Here is a 20,940-nt window from a genome sequence, read left to right as displayed (position 1 = left end):
GGAACAACTACCTTGATGGGGAAAAAAAAAAAAAAACCCACAAGGAAATGAAGTGAAATCAGGAGTCTTGGCTAGCTTTGGGTTCTTTGGGTTCCTACTTATAATTCTGTAGCTTGAGTTATGTATATTTTTGCATACTTTAGCAGCACAGGTAACAGGGAAATTTTAGGCTGGAGACAGAAGGTCAGTGCAGTGGTACAGAAGATAATTAAGAGATCTTTTGGAGAATTGCATTTGCAATTCATTGTCAAATACGCGCTTATAGGGGTCCTTTAATGAACCAGAAGCCAAACATCACCTACAAGAGCAGTGAACATAATGAGAAAGAGGCAACGTCAGAACAGTCTGGAGCCCCATACTGGGGACACGTACGTCATTAGAGCTCCAGAAAGTTAAGCCCGCACACTTACAAAGTGAGGGATAAGAGCTAATGGCTAACATTTACTCTACCTAATTATTCCTAGAAAGGTACGTACTGAATGCTTTCAACTTTCTCAGTCCTTAAGCTGTCATTACTCTACCAGCTACCGTTATTAAATCCTAAACCCAAAAGTTGCCTGAGTGTGGAAAGGCATTCAGGTCAACTTTCAAAAAAATTCTTTAACATTCGGTACTATAACCTTGGGACTTTGAGCACGCATGGGGTATTTTACTCTATAGTTAACACCACACGTACAGTATGCCCCCAGTGTACTTAGAAACCAGAACATATGGCTTATTGCCAATATCTCGAATGCCTTGTCCTTTTGCCAGCTATTCGAATGTTACTCTAATGGTGGCCTGTGGGTACTGTAAGCAAATGAGAAAGACGGAGGTAAGATCACAGGATTATAGCGATAACTACATGAACTGCATCCTAATAATTGAATACGATCAACTTATGTGTGTTACCTTTGATGGCATTTTACTCAGTCATTTAAAATCCAAGTGGAGAATGACAATGTTATCAGCACCTGTGAGAGGCTCTGCGTTGCAATACTGCGTTCACACATTTGCTTCTGGCTCGGACAATGAACCAAGTACCCAGAGATAAAACAGTGTCATTAAGGAAGAAGTCTAACCTGTGACCAGCTCTCGGATCTCCAGGTCTGTGGTCTTGCGGAGGAGCCTCACCAGCGCTGGGATACCACCACAGTTTTTCAGGGCGATTTTGTTATCATCGTTGGCCTTTCCATACACCAAGTTCCTCAGAGCCCCACAGGCACTACGGTGGACTTCTGTCATCCGGTGATCCAGCAGGTCCACCAGGAGCTGTATCCCTCCTTGTCTCCTTATCTGAAAGAACAAGGGACACAGCTTTGGCCTCAGAGACTCAGGTTTCTGCTGCACCCAAGCACTGTTTTCCACCCAAAACCCGCTGCAGCCAAGTGCACTGATCTGAACTAAGAATCAGGAAAAGGAAAGAAAACAATCAAGTGCTCCTCTTGGATGCCATAGCCTACAGTCGCTTTAGTATGCTACCCATAAGAAACTGAATGCACCACCAATAAGAGATCAGTGTACAACTGTAGAATCTTGGAAAGGTGATTTTTTTTTTTTTTAAACTTCATACTGGGTGCCTCAGACTTTTCTTTAAAAAATGTTCCATGTTCTTGGAGTTAGAATGATTCCCATTTCTGAGACTTAACTAAATTTATTTCTGAGTTAAAGGGCAGCCGTATTGTTATAGAAAACACTAACAATGTTCTACATAACAGCAAAATACTGAAATCACATGAAAGGCACTGGCACTAGGTGAGAATCTGACATAACTGACGCGGGGGTTTTGTCTCAGAAGCTGTGGGGGTACAAGCAGGCCACTGGGAGTGGGAGCACAGCATGGTGGCCATGGAGAGCATGTCTTACTTCAGTCTTTGATTAACAACAGTGAAAACTACATTTCAGTTTAGTGTTCTATTTCTTCAAAGAAAACAGTAACCTTCTAGAAAGGAATGTAAGAAATGTTTTCGTGATACGTTTCCAGAGATAGCTCTTTTCGCTACTCACTGACATTGGGGGCGACTTAAATATTTACATTGAAAAGAGAACAAAGTGGCTAATTAATATATAGACTTTTCATGACATTATCATCTGAACACTGCTGCATTTGTGTGAAGAAATCACCTGATTCACTCACAAGGACTTCTTTAAAAAAAAAAAAAGACTTCAGTGATACTAAGGATTGAAGGATTGACACCTCCACAACTTAATTTTCATATTCCAGAAAATGTATTCATGCCACAGAGAGGCTAGGAAACACGGCTGCCTCCTGCCACTCTCTCGAGTGTGCTTAACCACACTGCTTCAAGCTGAAATCTGAGCACAGCTCCTCCCCAACCCAACATTCTGAGGCCCAAGGTCCGGTCCATTTATGCTCTTTGTTTCACCAATATGTTTTTATCCCAAGTGTAAAGCCAGGCTCATAGCAAATGCTCACACACAAGGGATGCATGCGTGAGGAGGATTGATTAATACATGACTTGCCACCATCAAGCTCTACAGCTTTGCTATAACACCTCTTTTCAAAACTGAGTAATATGCCTGGTAAAGGAGAAAAAAAAAGGCCTTTTGTGAAGAGTCAAGGATGTATGCAGGGGTCTCAAGTGGCGTTTCCTACACCAGCTCGCACATATAAGGAAGGCAGGCATTGGGCACACAGGGTGGAACACTGATGGTTCATTAAAAGCCTAAAGCAAGTGTTTTCAGTCATCCACAAAATGCAAACATAAAGAGAAGAAAGCCTTACAGTGCTCACAGAACCCAAATTCTTTAATCTGGAAAGCATGCATGCTGGAGTGTCTTGTTTCTTGTGCCTCCCATGGGAAAAGCACCACAGAAGGCCTCTCAGGGCACAGCACTGCTGAGTAAATGCTGGGCTCCTTTCCTCACACTGTCTGCACAGCCTGTGGGCGGTTCTCAGGATTACTGAATTGATTTTTATAAGGAAACAATGGCACCAGAAACAAATGTCACGCCTTAACAATTTTACTCTGGGATTGTCTGGCAGCATTCAGGAGAGCTAGCTGCAAGTGTGACAGGAACTGAGGACATCTGTATTATAGGCACAGCTACTCATTACCTCGCCTCAGAAGGGTACTCCATGTGTACAGAAAGGGTGAAAGGAATGTCCCCCTCCCCGCCCAACACCCTCGCTTCTGTGTGTATGTGTTCTGGGCTTTACAATTTTCTGGTTTCAAATAAAGAAGAAGCCATCAAGAAAGAAGAAATAAATCTAACCATATAGTGAACCTATCAGGCATAGATATTAAAAGAGAGTAAGTCAGTCAATTTTAAAATTTTGTAACTATTTTAATTTATGATCATATCCTTCATAAAGCAATATACAAAAATACTATTTCAACTCATTATAAGAGAAAACAAATTCATGTAGTGCAAACACCTAGTAATACAACAGAAGATAGTCTTTTCTGTTTAAATACCATATGCTCAAACCTACTGTTAGACATTATGTTTTATTCTACTCTATCTAGCGGAATCCAGCTTGGACAGTAATCCTTTGCCTCTGTTATCTTTAGTCAGAGCATCTAAATGAAAAGCTTTTGCTCCCTTGAACCTGAGTTTGCTCTAACAAAATGACGCTCTGTGACTGAATGAGAGTGTCCTCGATAGACTCATCCGTCTGAACACTTGGTCCCAGCTGGTGGCCTTGTATAGGGACGATACAAAACCTTCAGAAGGAGCTTGGCTCCTCCCACTGAGAGCAGATTTTGAGAGTTTACAGTCATGCCCCACATTTCAGTGTGCTCCTCTTCCTATGGCTGCTCACATGGTGTTCTGTATCATAGTCACAGAGGGTGGGGCTGGGTGCCTTATTCAACCTCTCTTCCCACTCTATACGACACTTTTTGAGACATGATCTCTTACTGGATATGGAGTTCTGGGATGCAGCCAGACTGGCTGGCCAACAATCCCCAAGAATCTGTCTGTCACATCCTCCCAGTGCTGGGATCACAAATGCATAGCACTTTATCCAGCTTTTCACGCCTGTGCTGTGATCTGAACTCAAGTCCTCGGGCCTGCGTAGCAAACACTTTACTCGCTTAGGAATCGCCCTCCCCCCAACTCTATCTGCATGCCTCTTTAAAAAGTCAAATCCTAAGACTTTAGTGTTTGGACTATTAAAATGCAAGCTATATGTTAGCTAATATGAAATGTTTTACATAATACAACAACAAAATAGAATTCACTAGAAAAATATCTGTCACATTACTCTCAAGTGAATTGATATTTATTATGGATTAAGGAATGGTATGTGGCAATGTTCTAGCTGGCTTCTTTTTTTTTGTTTTGTTTTTGTTTTTGTTTGTTTGTTTTTCTTTTTTTTTTTTATTAATTTATTCTTGTTACATCTCAATGTTTAACCCATCCCTTGTATCCTCCCATTCCTCCCCCCCCCCATTTTCCCATTATTCCCCTCCCCTATGACTGTTCCTGAGGGGGATTACCTCCCCCTATATATTCTCATAGGGTATCAAGTCTCTTCTTGGCTACATGCTGTCCTTCCTCTGAGTGCCACCAGGTCTCCCCCTCCAGGGGGCGTGGTCAAATGTGAGGCACCATACTTCTTTTTGTAGTACTTGGTATGCATTTCAAGTTCTTTTCTGTCTTCTCCTGCCTCCAAAAATTTTTTTAAAGAACTGAATCACATTCCCATTTCTGGATATATTACAGTGAATTTACTTGCTTGTCTATTAGACAGGGTGTTATTATACTGGGTACTTCCAAGTTTTTGGAAATTATGTACAAAGCCACCTAAACATATGTTCAATTTTGTACGCACTCAACCTTTGAATTTCTCTGGGCAAATACAAGAGAATGATGGTTGAGTCTTATGAAAATAATCAGGTTTGCAAATGCAGCCAAACAGCCCTGAAGAGCAGCTGTGCCACTGTGCACAGGACCACGGCTTCCCACTGCTTCCTCCATGACTGCACAGCATTTGAAGGTCTCGGTGCACTGGAATGACATTGTGTTCCCCCTCTTTTAAGATTTCCTGCACAAGTGAAGGTGGGTTTTTTTTTTTTTTGCACCAATGCAAATGGTTGAATAAAATCAATATTGAAATGCCGATGGGCCAATCACAGCTTCGTTTGAAAGGACTATATCTCTGAACATGATAGAATCAGAAAATGATTACAAAGGGTTTTATTCCTAACCCAGATAGCTAGTCTTAATGTGTTTATTACATAGCTCTTTCATATATGGCTGACTTTGGTCAATGATTTCTATGATGATGTGTAATATCTATTTCTCTGGCTAGTTGGGATGTACAGGAATTAAAAAGATGGAGGCGGATGGCCTCCACTTCCAGTGATGATGTGTGAATTAGCCAAGGAAAGCAAAACTATGCCCTGTCGTTTGTCCTGTTGGGTTGCTGATGGACAGGATATTCTTTCGTTTGCTGTTTCTCTTTTCCTTTATTTTTTTTTCTTAAGGTGCCCAGGCTGGTCTTGAACTCAAGATCCCTTATGCTTCTGAATAATGAGATTAGGAAATTAAATCAGGGAAGCAATGGATGTTTCCAAAGAATCTGGATTAACATGGTCCATGTACTTAGCTCTGAAGAATAAGCAAGTTTACTTCATAAGGTCCAGAATGTGCTTTAGTTACATGGTAGAAATTATTTTGAAGAATTTTGAAAATAATCTATTTGCTCACTATCTCCCTCCAGTTATATGAAACAACTTGCTTCCATTGCCTAATAGATAAATCAAGACGAACTATATTTGTTTTTCAATTGTGTCTCATAGATAGAACATTGTATGAGAATTATGGTTCATCAACGTTCAAATTGTGGCTCCTCTGTACCTTCTAGAAATTTACTTTTCTATAAATATGGACAACATAGAAATACTTTGTAGGGTTGGCCACAGGATTAGATGAGATTTGTGAATTGCTTAACAAAGTGCTCAGTAAGTATTCTCTGTCCAGAGAACATTGCTCTCTTGAAGTAATGCACCGACTCTGGCTCCTGACAGTTTTTTCCCACCTGCTTGTCCATGATGTTCCCTTAGCCTTGGGAGGATGGGGTGTGATACGGATGTGTCATTTGTAGTAAGAACTCTGTAGTCTCTTATTCTCTGCCTCCCTGACCCCAGCCCCACCTCTTTTGTTTTTGTTTCTCAAGACAGAGTTTCTCTGTGTAGTCCTGGTTGTCTTAGAATTCACTCTGTAGACCAGGCTGGCCTCAAACTCAGAGATCTCCCTCCCTCTGCCTCCTGAGTGCTGGGATTAAAGGCATGGGTCATTATTGCCTTCCTTATTAGCTGCGCATTGACCAGTTCAACATCTCTGTGTTAAGAAATAATGACTGCAAGAAGAAGCTTCTCTGATGAGGGCTGAGAGATGGCACTAATATACCAATATAGTGACATGCTATTATGACAGCATTCACAAGACCTGAGCCAGCTTCTGCCATGGAGCAAGGGGAGGCAGGTGTGAAGTCTCACCCATAGCTGAGGACCTATTGGCAATTGAAAGCTAAAGATAGAGATAACATCAGCTTTCTTTAAAGATATGACCCTGCTAGGTCAGACCACCATCGCCTATGGGATAGTCCCATCCCCAGGAGTATTAGAACAGTGCAAATTAGACTTGGTGATTTTTAAAAATTATTTCTAAAAACTGAAGACTAAAAGTGAGGTGGGTGGAGGTAGGTATGGATCAGGAGAAGTTGGGAAAAGGATAATACCATTAAAATACATACAACACAAAACTTCCAAGGAAATAATAAAAAAATATTTACAAAAAGATTATCTGTCAAGGAATTGTAACTGTAAAGCAACTTGTTAAAGGATATTCTTATTTAATATTACCTGGTCAATATGTAAATTAATTTACTAATAGAATAACACAACATGTAGTAGTCAGTGAAAGGAATGCAGTTCCTAGTAGTATCTTTATAAGGTGGTATTAGTGAAAATTAAAAATATTACCTAATACATTCAGAATCCCACCTGGTATGTGGCTAATGAGATCAATAGGGGCTTTATTGTTCTATTCCATTGTATTGATTGGTTTTGTTTCTCAAAACATAGTTGTCATTTAAGAAATAATTTTATATATATAAATACTTCCAGTGAGATATTTTGCTAGCTATATTTCCATCATAATGAAAAATGAATTAATATATGTTTTAAGGGGAGTATCATACTAACTTTTTTTGTTATGATAACTTAATATATTTTCTTAAAGATATTTAAGTAATTCTGAGCAACCCTAGGTCTCTATATATAGTTAAGAAAAATATTTCCTGTAAAGAACTCATATCATTAAAAAAAAAAAAAAAGGACTCAAACTCCCATTCTCAGGGTAGTTTTGGTTAAATAAAAAAAAAAAAAAAAAAAAAAAAACAGACTAAAGAGAAGAACACTTTTCATTTCACTAACAAAGTAACTTCCAGTAAGTAGGTGAGAAACCAGCACCATAGCAACCGATAAGAACCAATAACCAATAAGAACTGAAATGGTGCAGAACGTCTTATCTTATACTGATTTCCCCAGGCACTACTCATGTGCCTTAGTGGCGGATACGCAGTTTCATCTCCACCTGGATCTGGCAAGCAATTGTTTTTTGCAGTGTGCATTTCTGCCCTGCCTACTCAGGGGATTGTTGGAAAGGAAATGACACAGTATAGAGGGGTGCTGGCAGAGGAAACAATTCTATGAACATCTTAATATTTGTTATTCCTTTTCTTCTTTCCATATAGGCGTTAACTCTAAAATTCCCTACAATCCAGAGAAAGCCTGTCATCTTGTACAGGTCCCAACACACACCCCAACCCATCAACAAGTCCTTCCTTGGCTGGCACTGACATCAGATAAGACCGTCACAGAGGCTCTTCAGGAACATGTGACCAGAAGAACACCTTGGAAAAGAGACTCTGACACTTTTGATCCTTTTGCACTACCTTTCGTTTAAGGGAAGTGGCTGCTACTGCAGTACATATTAGGAAAGATTTCCGTCTATCACCGGCTAGAGAAAACCATTTCTCATGGGAACCTCTGAAATGATCTATTTTTACTGCTGTATTAACTTTCAAGTACACATCACCTCAGGGTCCCATCATTTACAGAGATAAAAGAAGAAAGCGCTGCATTTTGGACAGAGCATAAATCATTATCTTCCACACGGTGATACACTCATATAAGATACTTAAAAGGCACAAAAGTAGCTGCAACACTGCGAAGAAATCCCTCCCCCATCCACTACAGGTTTCTGTCTACCATTTTCCCTCTTGCTGACGAGAACAGCCGTGAAGGATTCGGATGAGTTACACTGTGTGAGAATGAGGTACGGTTGGGCGTGAGTGTATGAGTAGTTGGCTCCCTGCCAAGAAACAAACAGAGAGGCCTAGTGCTGCTACGCAAGTCACCTTCCTGAGGGCGGGGATCTCTCATCTTCCATACAGTTCTCAACAATGAGAATAACTGAACCCTGAAGATTCTCTCGGCTTTGTTAGTGCAGTGAAGGTAGGGCATCATTTAAAAAGAAATACAAGAGGGAAAAATATAGTAGGTGATTCCCCAAGTTATTTTCCCAAATGTTACCTTCAGGATGTGCCGTAATAACATGTCTACATTCTTTGAGTGTCAAACAATTAACTAGACAAAATGCATTATATATATATATATATATATATATATATATGTATATATATATATATATATATATATATATAATATATATATATATATATATATATATATATATAGTGTGTGTGTGTGTGTGTGTGTGTGTGTGTGTTTGGTGTATGCATATCTGGGTGCCCATGGGACCATCCATGGAAGCCAGAGATGCGCTTGGGTGTCCTGTTCTATCATTCTTTACTTGTTCCTTTGAGATAGGGTTTTTCATCAAACCTGGGGTTAGGCTCTCCTCTCATCCACTGTCTCATCTTCCACAGCTCTGGGATTAAGGCCACACTCAGCCTTTTGCATGAGTGCTAAGGATTCAAGCTGATGTCCTCATAGTTGAGCTACAGTGGTCTTACTTCCTGAGCCATCATCCCAATCATCGAAGTAGGAATGTATCAACAGCAAAAAAAAAAAAAAAAACCAAAAAACAAAACTCTACAGAGTGGGAATAGCTCAAGAGGACAGAGGTATTTTCTGGGTTCTATTCATGACTCAGGAGAAGAAAAGCAGGAGCCCCAGCAGTGAGAACAGGGTGGGTCATTAATGACTGGCAGATGATGAGTTTATTATATAACTCAGGAAAATCTGTTTTCCCACAATTATAGGCATATATACTCCCCATTTGGTCTTGCACGCATGTGCAGAACATGAATATGAGGATTTTGCCCTTGAGAGCTCACTTCAAGGACAGGTTTTCTCTCAATGCACTTGTGTTAAATATTGGTTTAAGTCTTCCTTACTTATCTCTCCTTTTCTTCCAGAAAATTCCTGACCCCTGACCCCAGGGGTAAGGAGGTGCTGTTGTTGCCCTACCAGGGAGGACACACACTTTTCTCCATGGGGTGTAGCCTTGGCTCTGGCCTTTCCTTCAGCTCCTTTACCTGAGCTTCTATCTGGGCCTTAAGTTTGCCTCTGAGAACACTTGCTTAAAGGCTCTGTGTGTGAGCAGACCCTATAAACCTGAGCTAGACCCATAGCAAACATAACTACTCCGCATTTGCACAACACAAGAAACATTGTCACTTTAAATGAAAAATAGTGTGAGAATGCTGGTGACCAACCCTTAGCTGCGTCATGGATGAAGTGGTCCATAGGACTGAAAAGAGTTGATGGAGAGAAGGAAGCCTACTGGAAAACAGATTCACAATTATCAAAATCAACTAAAACCCCTTTAGAAATTAGTTAGGGGATCCAGCTAAGGCTGGCATAAAAGACAGATGGCAGAGTCCAATGCACACTCATCAATCATATCAGTAAACGTTAGTGAGAGACAGATCAGGGAAATTACTGCCTGTGAACATGATGGACAAAATGCTTATAACATTATTTTAGATAGGGATGCTAAGGTTTGAATCTAGTTTGTGCTTCTAAAGCCCACATACTCTTGGGGCTCACCCACAGCACGACCTTGGGATGGGATTGTGGTGAACTTACTTCTCTTTACTTGAATTTATCAAAAATGATGTTGGTGATATTTATTTTAGTAAAGATACAAATGATACTTATCTTTAAAAAAACAAGTGAATTTTCCATTTGCATTTAAGCTAGGAATGTTCTCCTCTCTAAGTGTGTGCTGCTGCTTCTTTTTCTACTTTCATGAGGATAGACTTTTTTTTTTTTTTTTTTTTTTTTTTTTTGCTGCCTGTTTTGGGGACACAAGCAACAACTGCACAGTGAAGGAATTTTCACAGTCACTTAGGGTTGTTGGCTTATAGATTTTGCACATGTTCAACCACTTGATGTAGTCTGACAGGTGACAGTTAATTTGCACTCTACTGTGGGCGAGCGAGAGCCACCTATGGCATTCACATTTCAAAGTGCTTTTAATGTTCCCAATCTACTTTATACAAATGACATCAGGCTTAAGTTTTAATCATTCTCTTATTGGTGAGGATGAGACTCCAAATAAACTCTTCTGACCATGTGGATGGAATTGGAGAGCTTTGTTAAGCAATACAAAGAAATACATTAGGAAATAGAACAATAGGCCCAGATCATGGATGAAAAGAGTAGATACTGAAAAGTCAATGTTTGCCAAAATGCATTTATAGTTTTAACAACATTTTGATCAAAATGGATTTTTCTGAACATAGCATAACTTTGATCTATAGCCTTAGAACATCATAAAATAAAGACCATTTCAATAAAGAGGAATGAAAGGGATTATTTTATCTCATGGATAAATATTGCATGACATTTCAATAAATAAAACATTGGGGTATCGATGACAGAGTCAAGATGGCTGAGGGATAGCTGAGAAAAAAAACTGGCTGCAGTTAGAATCTTCTGTGTGATAAAAGGCAACATTAAAATCCAATGTGGGAGGGTTGAGTTACATGACAGAAGGCTCATAGGGGAGGTGGTCATGTGTCATGTGTACCAAAGAGGAGCTATTCATACCAAATAAAGATAAAAATTAATTGACATGAATGTAAAAATGATTTCAAAGATGAACAGGGAATCCTGAAAAAATGCCACAAATATTATATAAAGAACATTTTCAAACAAGCATATTTGTCTGCAGACACAAGGAATTGTTCCAGTGTTTGGAGCACTGACCTTAGATGTGTGAATAAGACTGTGTAATACAACCAACCTGCTAGAGGTTACGTCCTGGGCTGAGGAGACACCCCTCAAACAGCCTGTGGTCCAGATATCCCCTCCTTTCTCTCTTTCCCTTCCTTCTCAGTCTCTCAGCAGCAATGTGGGGGAAGAGTGAGCAGGTCTACACTTACAACTGACTCAAAGATTAAGTGTGGGCTCAAAGTGCTCTTCAAATTCCAATCTTAAGATGTTAGACATCGCCTTTGAGTCTAAACATTTATCCCTTTAACAACCGCTAACAGTCATTCATTTCTTCATTAGGAAAAGACAGACTTTCACGTGATTATGTATAGAGAACTGAATTTCCCATGTGGTTTATCATGGGATGACGTTCTGGGTATGCGCTGGTGTAATTTTTGAAGATCCAAATGCCAAAAGGTAGAGATACAACCTAATCATCTGAAAACTTCTGAGCCAGTCAGAGTCTAGGACGCTCGCAATATTCTCGCCAAGCCGTTTTCACTTTTGTGAAGATCAGGCCGCTGCCCATTTGATTCATCTTTCTTTCTAGCCTTTAAGGGAGGGTTACAAAGTCTAGACTTTTCATTTAAGGACCCAGAAAAGAGGCAAATATATTGAACAGTGGAAAATGGGGATGCTGGCAATCCTCTGGTCATCAGTCTGCAGTTCCACCTTACAGAAGATCAGGCAAATTGTAAGCGCAGTTTCAGACCTGAGAAGTGAGAACCAAAGAGACAGGAGAACCAGGAGAGAGGGTGGGAGGGCCAGTGGCAACAGATTGCTTGAGGATGGGGGGAGATGTACAAACAGGTGATGAGGGTTCCTGAGATGAGAAAGGAGGCCACAGGCCTGGGACTAAGAGATGGAAGGAGAGAAAAGTGGCTACAGTAGGAAGTGGTGTCAAGCTGCAGGGCTGGATCTGAGGACTTTTGTCACGACGGGGTGATGGCTTTGAGAAAGTGAAAAGGAGCATTGCTCTAAAACACGACCTTACAAACCAGTGAATATGAATGAGGACAGACTGGGTACTAGGCAAAGCCACCAAGACCACCCCAGCGAAGGAAACCCAGCAGCTTCCATATGACTGGCAGGAAGATGACTGTACGGTGTCAAGTCTCAGATCTGCTTGGTAGATAAGGTTGTAAGTATGTTTGCTGTCCGAGTCAAGGAAGAATCATGGCTGACTATGATTTTTGGCTTTTTCATCTTTAATAAACAGGCACGCTGTTGATAATCATCACAGCCACACTTTCTGGTTGATTGACAGATGGCAAAGCACTTATGAGAGACACAGCCCTTCATTTAAATTTCATTGTGTTGACACAAAAGCATACACTAAAAAATTATTATTCTCTTGTCCATGCACAATGGAAAAATGGCATCTTTCAAAAGCATAATAGAGAAATCATTTGTGTCTCAGATAGCCCACAGTTATAACTGATGATAAACAGTAAAGACAAAGGAACACATTCCACTGACAGAGCAGCGGTGGATGTTTAGCAAAAATTCCCTTCACATTTATTTTATTTTAAAATTACATATCATTTTTAAAAGTGCTACTTCAAGTAAGATTTTCACTAAACCTCCTGAAATTTTATAGCATCCCAAAATAGCCTTTATTATATGAATTACATGATTGAAAAGGTCCTCTTTTATACATTTATTTATTTTTTCTTTCCGCATGCAGTTATGAACCATTCCACATATTCCAAAACCTATTCTTTTTTGTTGCAGTAATAACAAATATCCAGGGGACTAAATTATGGAGAGGGAGGATACTTATTAAATGTTTGACCAGGTCTGGAAGAATCCACAGTGAAGGTAGACACGGTATGGTAAAGCCCACTGGAAAGTTAACAGAGGCAAACAGTGTACAATTAAACTCTAAAATGCTTAGGGTGCAGCAGGTCTACACTTCTGTTCTTTACATTTATTCTTGTGTGTATGGGAATGTGTGTATCTGTGTGGGTGCAGTGTGCTACTGCACATATATGGAGACCAGAGGACAACTTTCAGGTGTCAGCACTCTCCTATCACCACGTCAGTTCTAGGAGGTTGAACTTGGGCCTTCAGCCTTGCCAGAAACAGACTTTACCCATGAAGCATCTGGCTCCAGAGAGCGACACGTTTTTGGTGGGGTATACATGTGGTAGGTCTGAGGAGAGGGTCTGGCATTAGTGTTAGGTGACTGTATGTCTTCTTGATCTTCAAACTTCAACATTGTTATGTGACTGAGGATACTTTGCATTCTTAGTGGAGCAGAATTTAAGATTCTTGATAATTATAAAGAAAAAACAGAGATCCAAGTCAAATTGTATGATTACAGCTAGCACCCTTGGCCATCATCCCTTGTTCCTTACAGTCTGTGTGTTTATTGAGTGGCTTCAAGGACAAAGAGGCCTGAAAGGGTGGAGAAGAGGCAGGTGGTGAGATCAGGGGCAGCTGCCTGAACATAACATTTCCTACACATAGCTATGGAAGGCACTGGACACACTAATAAGACACTGGAATCCACAGGAACATGGGTGTGTTGGACATGGCAGCACGTGAGGCAGAACCTCGGGCTCCTAAGCAGAGGATGAGGAGCAGCGGTGGAGGTTGTGGCTTCAGAGGCAAAAATTTGTCTGAAAAGGCATCGCAACGATTCTAGTGGTTTCATTTTAGAATGTGTAAATGTGTGTCTTAGAGTCTATTTCTCCCCTTCCTTCACATCTGTGATTTTATAAATACTAACACAAATGAGAGGTTTTTCACACATCTCAACAGTGTACACTATAATGGTTATTTTTAATTTGATAGTCCTGTTTCTGGAGCCCAGAAAGTAACAGTAGAGCCTATCAGTGATTCTTCTCTGTGCTCTGCCACTAGATCTGGAGGGACAGCTTGCAGGGAATCCCAAAGGCTGAGCAACAGGGAAAACAGTGCCACCACCCAGAGTATCCTGGGCCTCTACCAGACTCAACCCACTGTGAACGGCTATGTTCAGAATCCATGCAGCAGATGCCATCCTTATTTCTTCCTGTTTTTCTTGAACACAAAGCTGTGATTGGAAATTGCTCTGCAGCATGGTGTCTATGTTGGAGCCCTCAGTGGTGCTGCTCAGTGGATTCAGTGTTATTCACTTACTATTGTGTCCATCAACCCAAGCAGAACATTTACATGACACTAGGATTTTGTCACTTTTTTTTTGATGCATCCATAACCTTTGAAATTAAAGAAAAAATAAGTGCTAAGAAATCCCATCAAGCACACCAACGCTATTATTTATGCCTTCAGGGAAAAAGAGGATTTGTTTGGGAGAATGTATGAAAGACTTCTTCAAGAGTCCTGAAGGCCTAGCAATTCTCTCAACCATATTAAAGTCGGTAGTACTAAATTACTATAATTCTACAACACATCAGCATTCACACACACACACAGTGTGCATGTGCATGTGCAAACACACACAGTGATGGTTCGAATGAGAATGTCCCCCATACGCTCAGATGTTTGGAAATTTGATTCCCAGCTGGTGGCACTGTTTAGGTTTGTTTGGGAGGTGGGGCCTTGCTGGAAGAAGTGTGTCACTGGGGGTGGGCTTTAGTATTTTAAAAATCATGCGGTATTCCAATTTACTCCCTGCTTCTTCCTTGAGGTTCATGATATGAGCTCTCATTTGTTCCTATTGTCATGACTTCCACCTGTGGCCATCATAAACTCTTATCTCTCTGGAACCATAAGAGCAAGTAAATTTTTCTTCTACAAATTACCTTAGCCATGAAATTTTATCACAGCAACAGAAAAGTAACACACACACACACACACACACACACACACACGTGTGAGTGTAGTATACATGTATACTATAATTATATAAAATTACAATATAGATAATGTATCACTTAAAGAGGGGAGGGGCCTCTGCCTCTTCACCAAAATGACAGCGACTTATTTGGCTTCAATTAAAAATATGTAACACTGATATTCTTTGTCCTTTTAACTCATCATTTGCAAAGTCAAAGGTTCTGCCTGAGGTGTGCAACTCTTCAATAGATAGAAAGCCACCAAGGCTGAGAATCAATTATTTCTCTGCACTGATAACTTCAGTTCCAAAACTTTCCCTGTTGTTTACCAGATTAAACATCTGCAATCTGCATTATAAGTAATTAAATGCTCTGAATTTACCCTGCTTTCAGACTTCACCTCTTGATTCATGTAGTTGATCAAGAGCTCAGACTCTTTTTTTATATAATTTATTCAGATTACATCTCGATGATTGTTATCCCCTTACTTGTATCTTCCTGTTCCCACCTTCCCTCTCTCTTTCACCCTCTTCCCCTCCCCTAGACATGTTTAAGCTATCAAGTTTACTTCTTTATTGATTTTCTAGTTAAGCATTTATAGGAACAGAGTTTGTACAAGTGATGACCTGGCTTCTGTTTTTAATTCCTCAAAAAGTTTCCAGTGCATTCTATGTGCTGGCATATGAAGTTTCTCTCCAAACTCAAAGGCAGGCAGTGGGAACACATCAGGTTTTTAACTGGCTTACAGACCCTAAGAATAACTGACCAAGAAGAATGTTTTGGGTTGAGTTTTAAATTATAGACACATGGTAATTACAGTTGTTTTCCTTAAACACGCATAATCAGACCTGCCAATCACTGCTGAGAATCCTGCACATCCCAGGTCAGATGGTCACCACCTCAGGGTCTGGCTCTGCCCATTCACCCTGCCTTGTCTTGCCATCATCTCTTACTGAGCACATTTGGCTTTTGTTGCTCTGGGGTTCTGGACACTGCTGAGCATGCAGGCCTACACCAGCAGGGCTACAGAATGGCTTCCTTTCCATCAAAAGCCAGCATAGCTCCTGAGAAGACTGCTCACTTGGAACTCCTTCTCTCTGCCTTAGCTCTCCGTCTCTAGGCCCTGTTATACTTACTTCCTGATTATTTCTTTTATGAACATCCTTGAAATTCTGCTTCCAACCAGGTCTAGGAGATACAAACACTGTGAAAACAGAAATATTATCAGAAATACTCAACTCAGTTCTTCAGGGACCAGAGGACTATCTGGCACTGAGCAGACGTTCCATGCTCTTTTAAAGAATGAAGTGTCAACCTTTGAACTTGGATACTTTATAATAATCCTATTTTTTCCAGTCTACCTTTTTGGGGAAGCAGACATATCAGGCAAAGCAGTATTTACACAAAGACTTCAATGCCTAAGAAGCTATTTCAGAACTTTAGAATATTATACAAGCCTGAACATATAGACAGGAGCTCAGGGAAACATTTTGCATATGTAGAAAGCATTTTTCTTAGAACTCCTTTGGTTATGAAGCAACAGTAATTTCCCACAAGTAAATGCCACCACTGTGCTCCTCCACTATGTGCACCTGCGTCTTGTTTATAGAGGCTGATGCTGAATATATTAGCTAATTATAGATATGCAGATGTCTTGTTTGCCATAATGTAAAAATATATAAAGTCATGTGAAATAGGTATCACTCAGACCTGTAGATGAATTCCAATTTCTATGAGGTGTGCCTGGATTATAAGGTAAAGACACAGACAAAAGTCAGAACAATAAGGCAGATTATTCATAATGAAAAGTCTCCACATTCTGCTGTCACTCTTCTGGGTAGAAGACAGAATTAAAATATTAAAATAGAGAAATTTGCATTGCAAAACAAATTATCATCTATTGATTCATTTCTTAGAACGTTCATTGCAGAACAAATTCTATCTAGAGCCAGAGAAACTGGCAGGAGGAAGGAAACATCAGTTCTGTTTTTTTCTGGGAGAGTGTATTAAAAACTCCGAAGGGTTTGTTAACGTGGACACACTTACAAGGGTGGAGAGAGGCAAGTTTGAATGTGAAGATCAAGGAAACTGTAATTGTTCACTCAAGTATTGGGAAGGGGATTTTTCACAATAACAGTTGGTGTTTCTGATCAATGCAATTAATGCTGAAGACCATGAGGTCACCAAGAAGGAAAGGACTGATGCCCATATCCTAGTCAGGGAGTCCTCAACTTTATCTGAGGAAAGGCAATTCCATAGAGCAAGGCAACAGGACATTTACTTCCTGAGGCATGGTTTCCCAGGGCTCTTCTGAGAGACACATTTCTTTGCTTAAGAGGCTGCAGTACTAAGAGCAATGCCTCCCACTCCTCGTGCCACAAGACAGCCACATGGTCTGACTTCTGGCATCTGTGAGTATCTTACTTGACAATGGCAAGTTCACATTATAGATGGAATGAGGTAGCTGATAAGCTGACCTCAAAATAAAGACTTAGACTAGATGCTCTGATGGGCCCAACAGAATCTCAAAGCTCCTTCTAATGGGATAGAGGAAGATAAAATATTTTGAATCAAGGAGATGACAATGTGAGGAAGATTCAACTAGAGATTGTTGGCTTGAAAGATTGAAGGGGGTCATGATCCAATGGAAACCACTCCTTCTCCAAGATTGTGGTGAGAACAGGAACTGCCTCTGACATGAACTCTGGTACCCCCAGTTTGATCACTCCCTCTTGAATGGGGAGGCCCAGAGGCACACAGAAGAAGGGGAAGCAGGCTATCCGGATGAGACCTGATATGCTGTGACCATATGGTGGGGGAGGAGGTCTCCTTCTGTCACAGGTCTAGGGGAGGGGAATAGGGTGAAAGGGAGGGAGGGTGAATGGGAAGATACAAGCGAGGGGATTGCAATCAGGGTATAATGTGAATAACTTATAATAATAATTTTTAAAAGAAGTTTTAAAAAAAGAAGGAAAAAAAGAAAGAGAAGCAAATAGCTTCTATGACAGCAATTTTGAAAAGCAACACAAATCCTTCTTGTTACACAGTTTCAGCTTAGGCAGATTTTGTATGTCAGTGCTCCAGAGGTTTAAGATGACAATGTTATTTAATACAAAGCAGCTGGATTTGTGGTAATTTGTTATAGCAGCAGCAGGAAACTAATACTCAGGGCTGTGGTCCAGTCCCAGGTTGTGTTCTCATGAGCAGAGCTTGTGCCTTCAGTAGATAACAAAGCAGCTCTTTTATTTGCACATGTGTGGACAGCAGGAGGCTGCTCTGCCCTCTTGTTCTGCCATCCAACTTCCTGTCTCAATTGTGGTGACCTGTACATCATCTTCCCATATTCCTATCACCAGGACTCTTTGGGCAACTAGAGGAAGTAATCTGAAAATGACATGGATGAACCTAGGTCTGAGAGCAACAAGACAAATGATTATCTGCTCTGCATGAAGAAGTACCAAGGGTAAGGAGTTCATTGCTTGATTTACAGCCATGCTATTGGCCAATGGCCAGAGCTGATGACTCTGTTTTCAGGTGATCTCAATGAGGAGAGGCAGAAAGCCTTGCCAAGAGGGTTGCACAAGAGATAGACGACCCTGCTTCACAGGGGTATCTCTACAGACGGTTCAGGCAGAGGAATACAGACTGGACACAGAAGATGTTTTCTGGTGTTTGGATTTTTGTCTTTTGTTCTGTTGTCATTAGGACAGCAGGCGAGAAGGAGGTGGCTGTTAAAATAGTTAATATTGTTTTCCTGGTGCTCTCGCTTATAAGTCTCATCATTGTTTTGATAAATAATAGTAGATGGGAGCAGGCTCTGAGCTCTGTACATTTTTCTACCCAGCTCAGCTTATCGTCCAATCACACTCCATTCTTCACCCTCCTCTTCTGTAATCACCATGCCATCAAAACCACATCTTGGGGTATACAGTAAACTAGGGTCCTGCCACAGAATGTTTTGACTAGGAGTAAGGTACTTAGTATATCTTCTGTGAAAACCATTATAATAGATTGCATGTATCTGAGATAAAAACGAATTTGAGATTAGCTTTTTCTCAGGCATGGATTTAAAAAAAGAAAAGAAAAAAGAAAAAGAAAGTAAGCAAGCAGGATTCCAGATTGTAATGGCCCTGTAAACCTTTGATACCTATCGAGCCTCTTTATTGGCTTGACCTTCATTGGCTCTGATGCTGCCAGAGTCATGGGAGCTCTCCTCTATTCAGAAGTTAATAATCTATAAAGCTGACTCAGAACGGCTGGCTGACTGCTCTAGTCCAACAGGTCATTTGTGTTAAGAAGTGTTGGGAGCCACGGGATCAGCTCTGCTGCCCCCTCTGTGAGCAGAGATGTTGCTAGAATCTTCCAGGACACGTGTGCTGTTTTCATTTCAAGATTGCTAGGTGTTGGCTGTCAAGTGGTTTATAGTCAGTGTGAATAACTGGCTTATACTACTGGCTTTCCTTCCTTCCTTCCTTCCTTCCTTCCTTCCTTCCTTCCTTCCTCCTTTCCTTCCTTATTTTCTTTCTTTCCCAGTCTTCCTCTCCTTTAAGGGGCCTGGGAAGTTGAATAACAAAAGCAAAATATAACAATGACTTTTCTCTTTATTTCTTTAGCAGGTATTTATTGAACTATTGTCAGATTACAAAAGTGTGGACTAATTCTGTCTTCCTTCTGTCATTTAAAATGTAAACAGAGCCTACATGAAGTATCAATAAGCTTTGTTACTGACAAATAACTGATAATTGAATGTCCTCTATATAGACTTAGGATAAAACACAGTTAAGTAGTTTTAATAATCAAGGACCCAAGCATTGAGTGTCTAAAATACTTGGATATTTACTTGTAAATCATAATTATGAATATTTACTTTCATTTTCCAATGATTTATTATTTTTATTTCATGTGTGTGGGTGGTTTTTTTTTTTTGCATGTATGTCTATGCTATGTGTGTGTGCACTGCCTGGGGCGGGGACAGAAGAGGGCATTGGGTTCTCTAGAGTTGGAGTTAAGACTAGGTGGCTCCTATGTGGGCTGGAACCATGAACCTGGTGTTTTGTAAGAGCAATGCATGCTCTTAACTGCTGAGCGAACTCTCTAGCTGCACTCAATATGAATTTAACTTTCGGGTAAACCTGGGTCTTTATTTTGATGCTTGCATCTAATAAAAGCATTGTCACCACTATAATGTTTTTTCATTGTTGAAGAATCCTCCTTGCATTCTCAGACAGCCCTCCAATTCATTCAAAGAATATCCAAGTATGATTACAAGATGAAGCCCAGATGTGAACACAAGGTCCAATTCTCACCTTGGCCTGCCTCTTGCCAACAGTCCCCAGATATCTACACATAAAAGCAAAGGAGAATTCTGTGAAGGTGATCTTGGGCATAGTCAGGACTTCTTAAACACAAAAACTTTAACTTCCAAACAACTTGTGGGTTGCGGTCCCATGGCTGTACATCTGAGTGTGGCAGTCATGTGCCATTGAGAAGCAGGAGATTCTCAAATGCTCAACATCCAAAGAATAATTCAAATCTCATGTGTAGTAAGTTCAAGGAGTCCCTGGGGTGCACTGCACAGCTTCCCAGAGCACACACACAGAACGTCACAGTGCATATGTTGTCATGCCACCATGTGCCAGCAAGTACTGCACTAGCACTACAGCTCAGTCTTGAGGCCACAATACCTCAGGAATCACAGTGCTTTTGCACACGTGCACAGTATCCTGTTCGTATAGAAGCACTACGGTTCAATCATGGAAAACAAAGAGTTTTAGTATTTTCCTAGTATTGTTCCTTAGCAAGTGAGTACCAGATTGAAGTATCTTTGAACAGTGTTGTGCTGGAAAGATTGAATTTTAAATTGATATCTGAGTTGGGCTTAGGATAGAACTTTCAGCAATTTCTGAAATGGTTCTGAACACATCTGCACCACTTATGCATATGTATTTACACAAAGA

At 40.5% G+C, this 20,940-nt stretch overlaps 1 protein-coding gene across 4 annotated transcripts in view; it reads right to left on the bottom strand.

The window, feature by feature from the left end:
* The window catches only part of Ctnnd2 (catenin delta 2), an 843,915-nt gene that overhangs the window by 220,099 nt on the left and 602,876 nt on the right, over window positions 1-20,940 (bottom strand). For all 4 annotated transcript variants that reach the window (XM_051151017.1, XM_051151020.1, XM_051151018.1 and 1 more), the window contains one exon: window positions 1,062-1,275. In XM_051151017.1, coding sequence (XP_051006974.1) covers window positions 1,062-1,275 — 214 coding nt within the window. The remainder of the gene's footprint in view (window positions 1-1,061; window positions 1,276-20,940) is intronic.

The sequence above is a fragment of the Acomys russatus genome, chromosome 9, assembly GCF_903995435.1.
Source record: "Acomys russatus chromosome 9, mAcoRus1.1, whole genome shotgun sequence".
Classification (NCBI taxonomy): Eukaryota; Metazoa; Chordata; class Mammalia; order Rodentia; family Muridae; genus Acomys; species Acomys russatus.
Note: the sequence above shows the minus strand (reverse complement) of the source record. Positions and strands in the feature narration are given on the sequence as shown.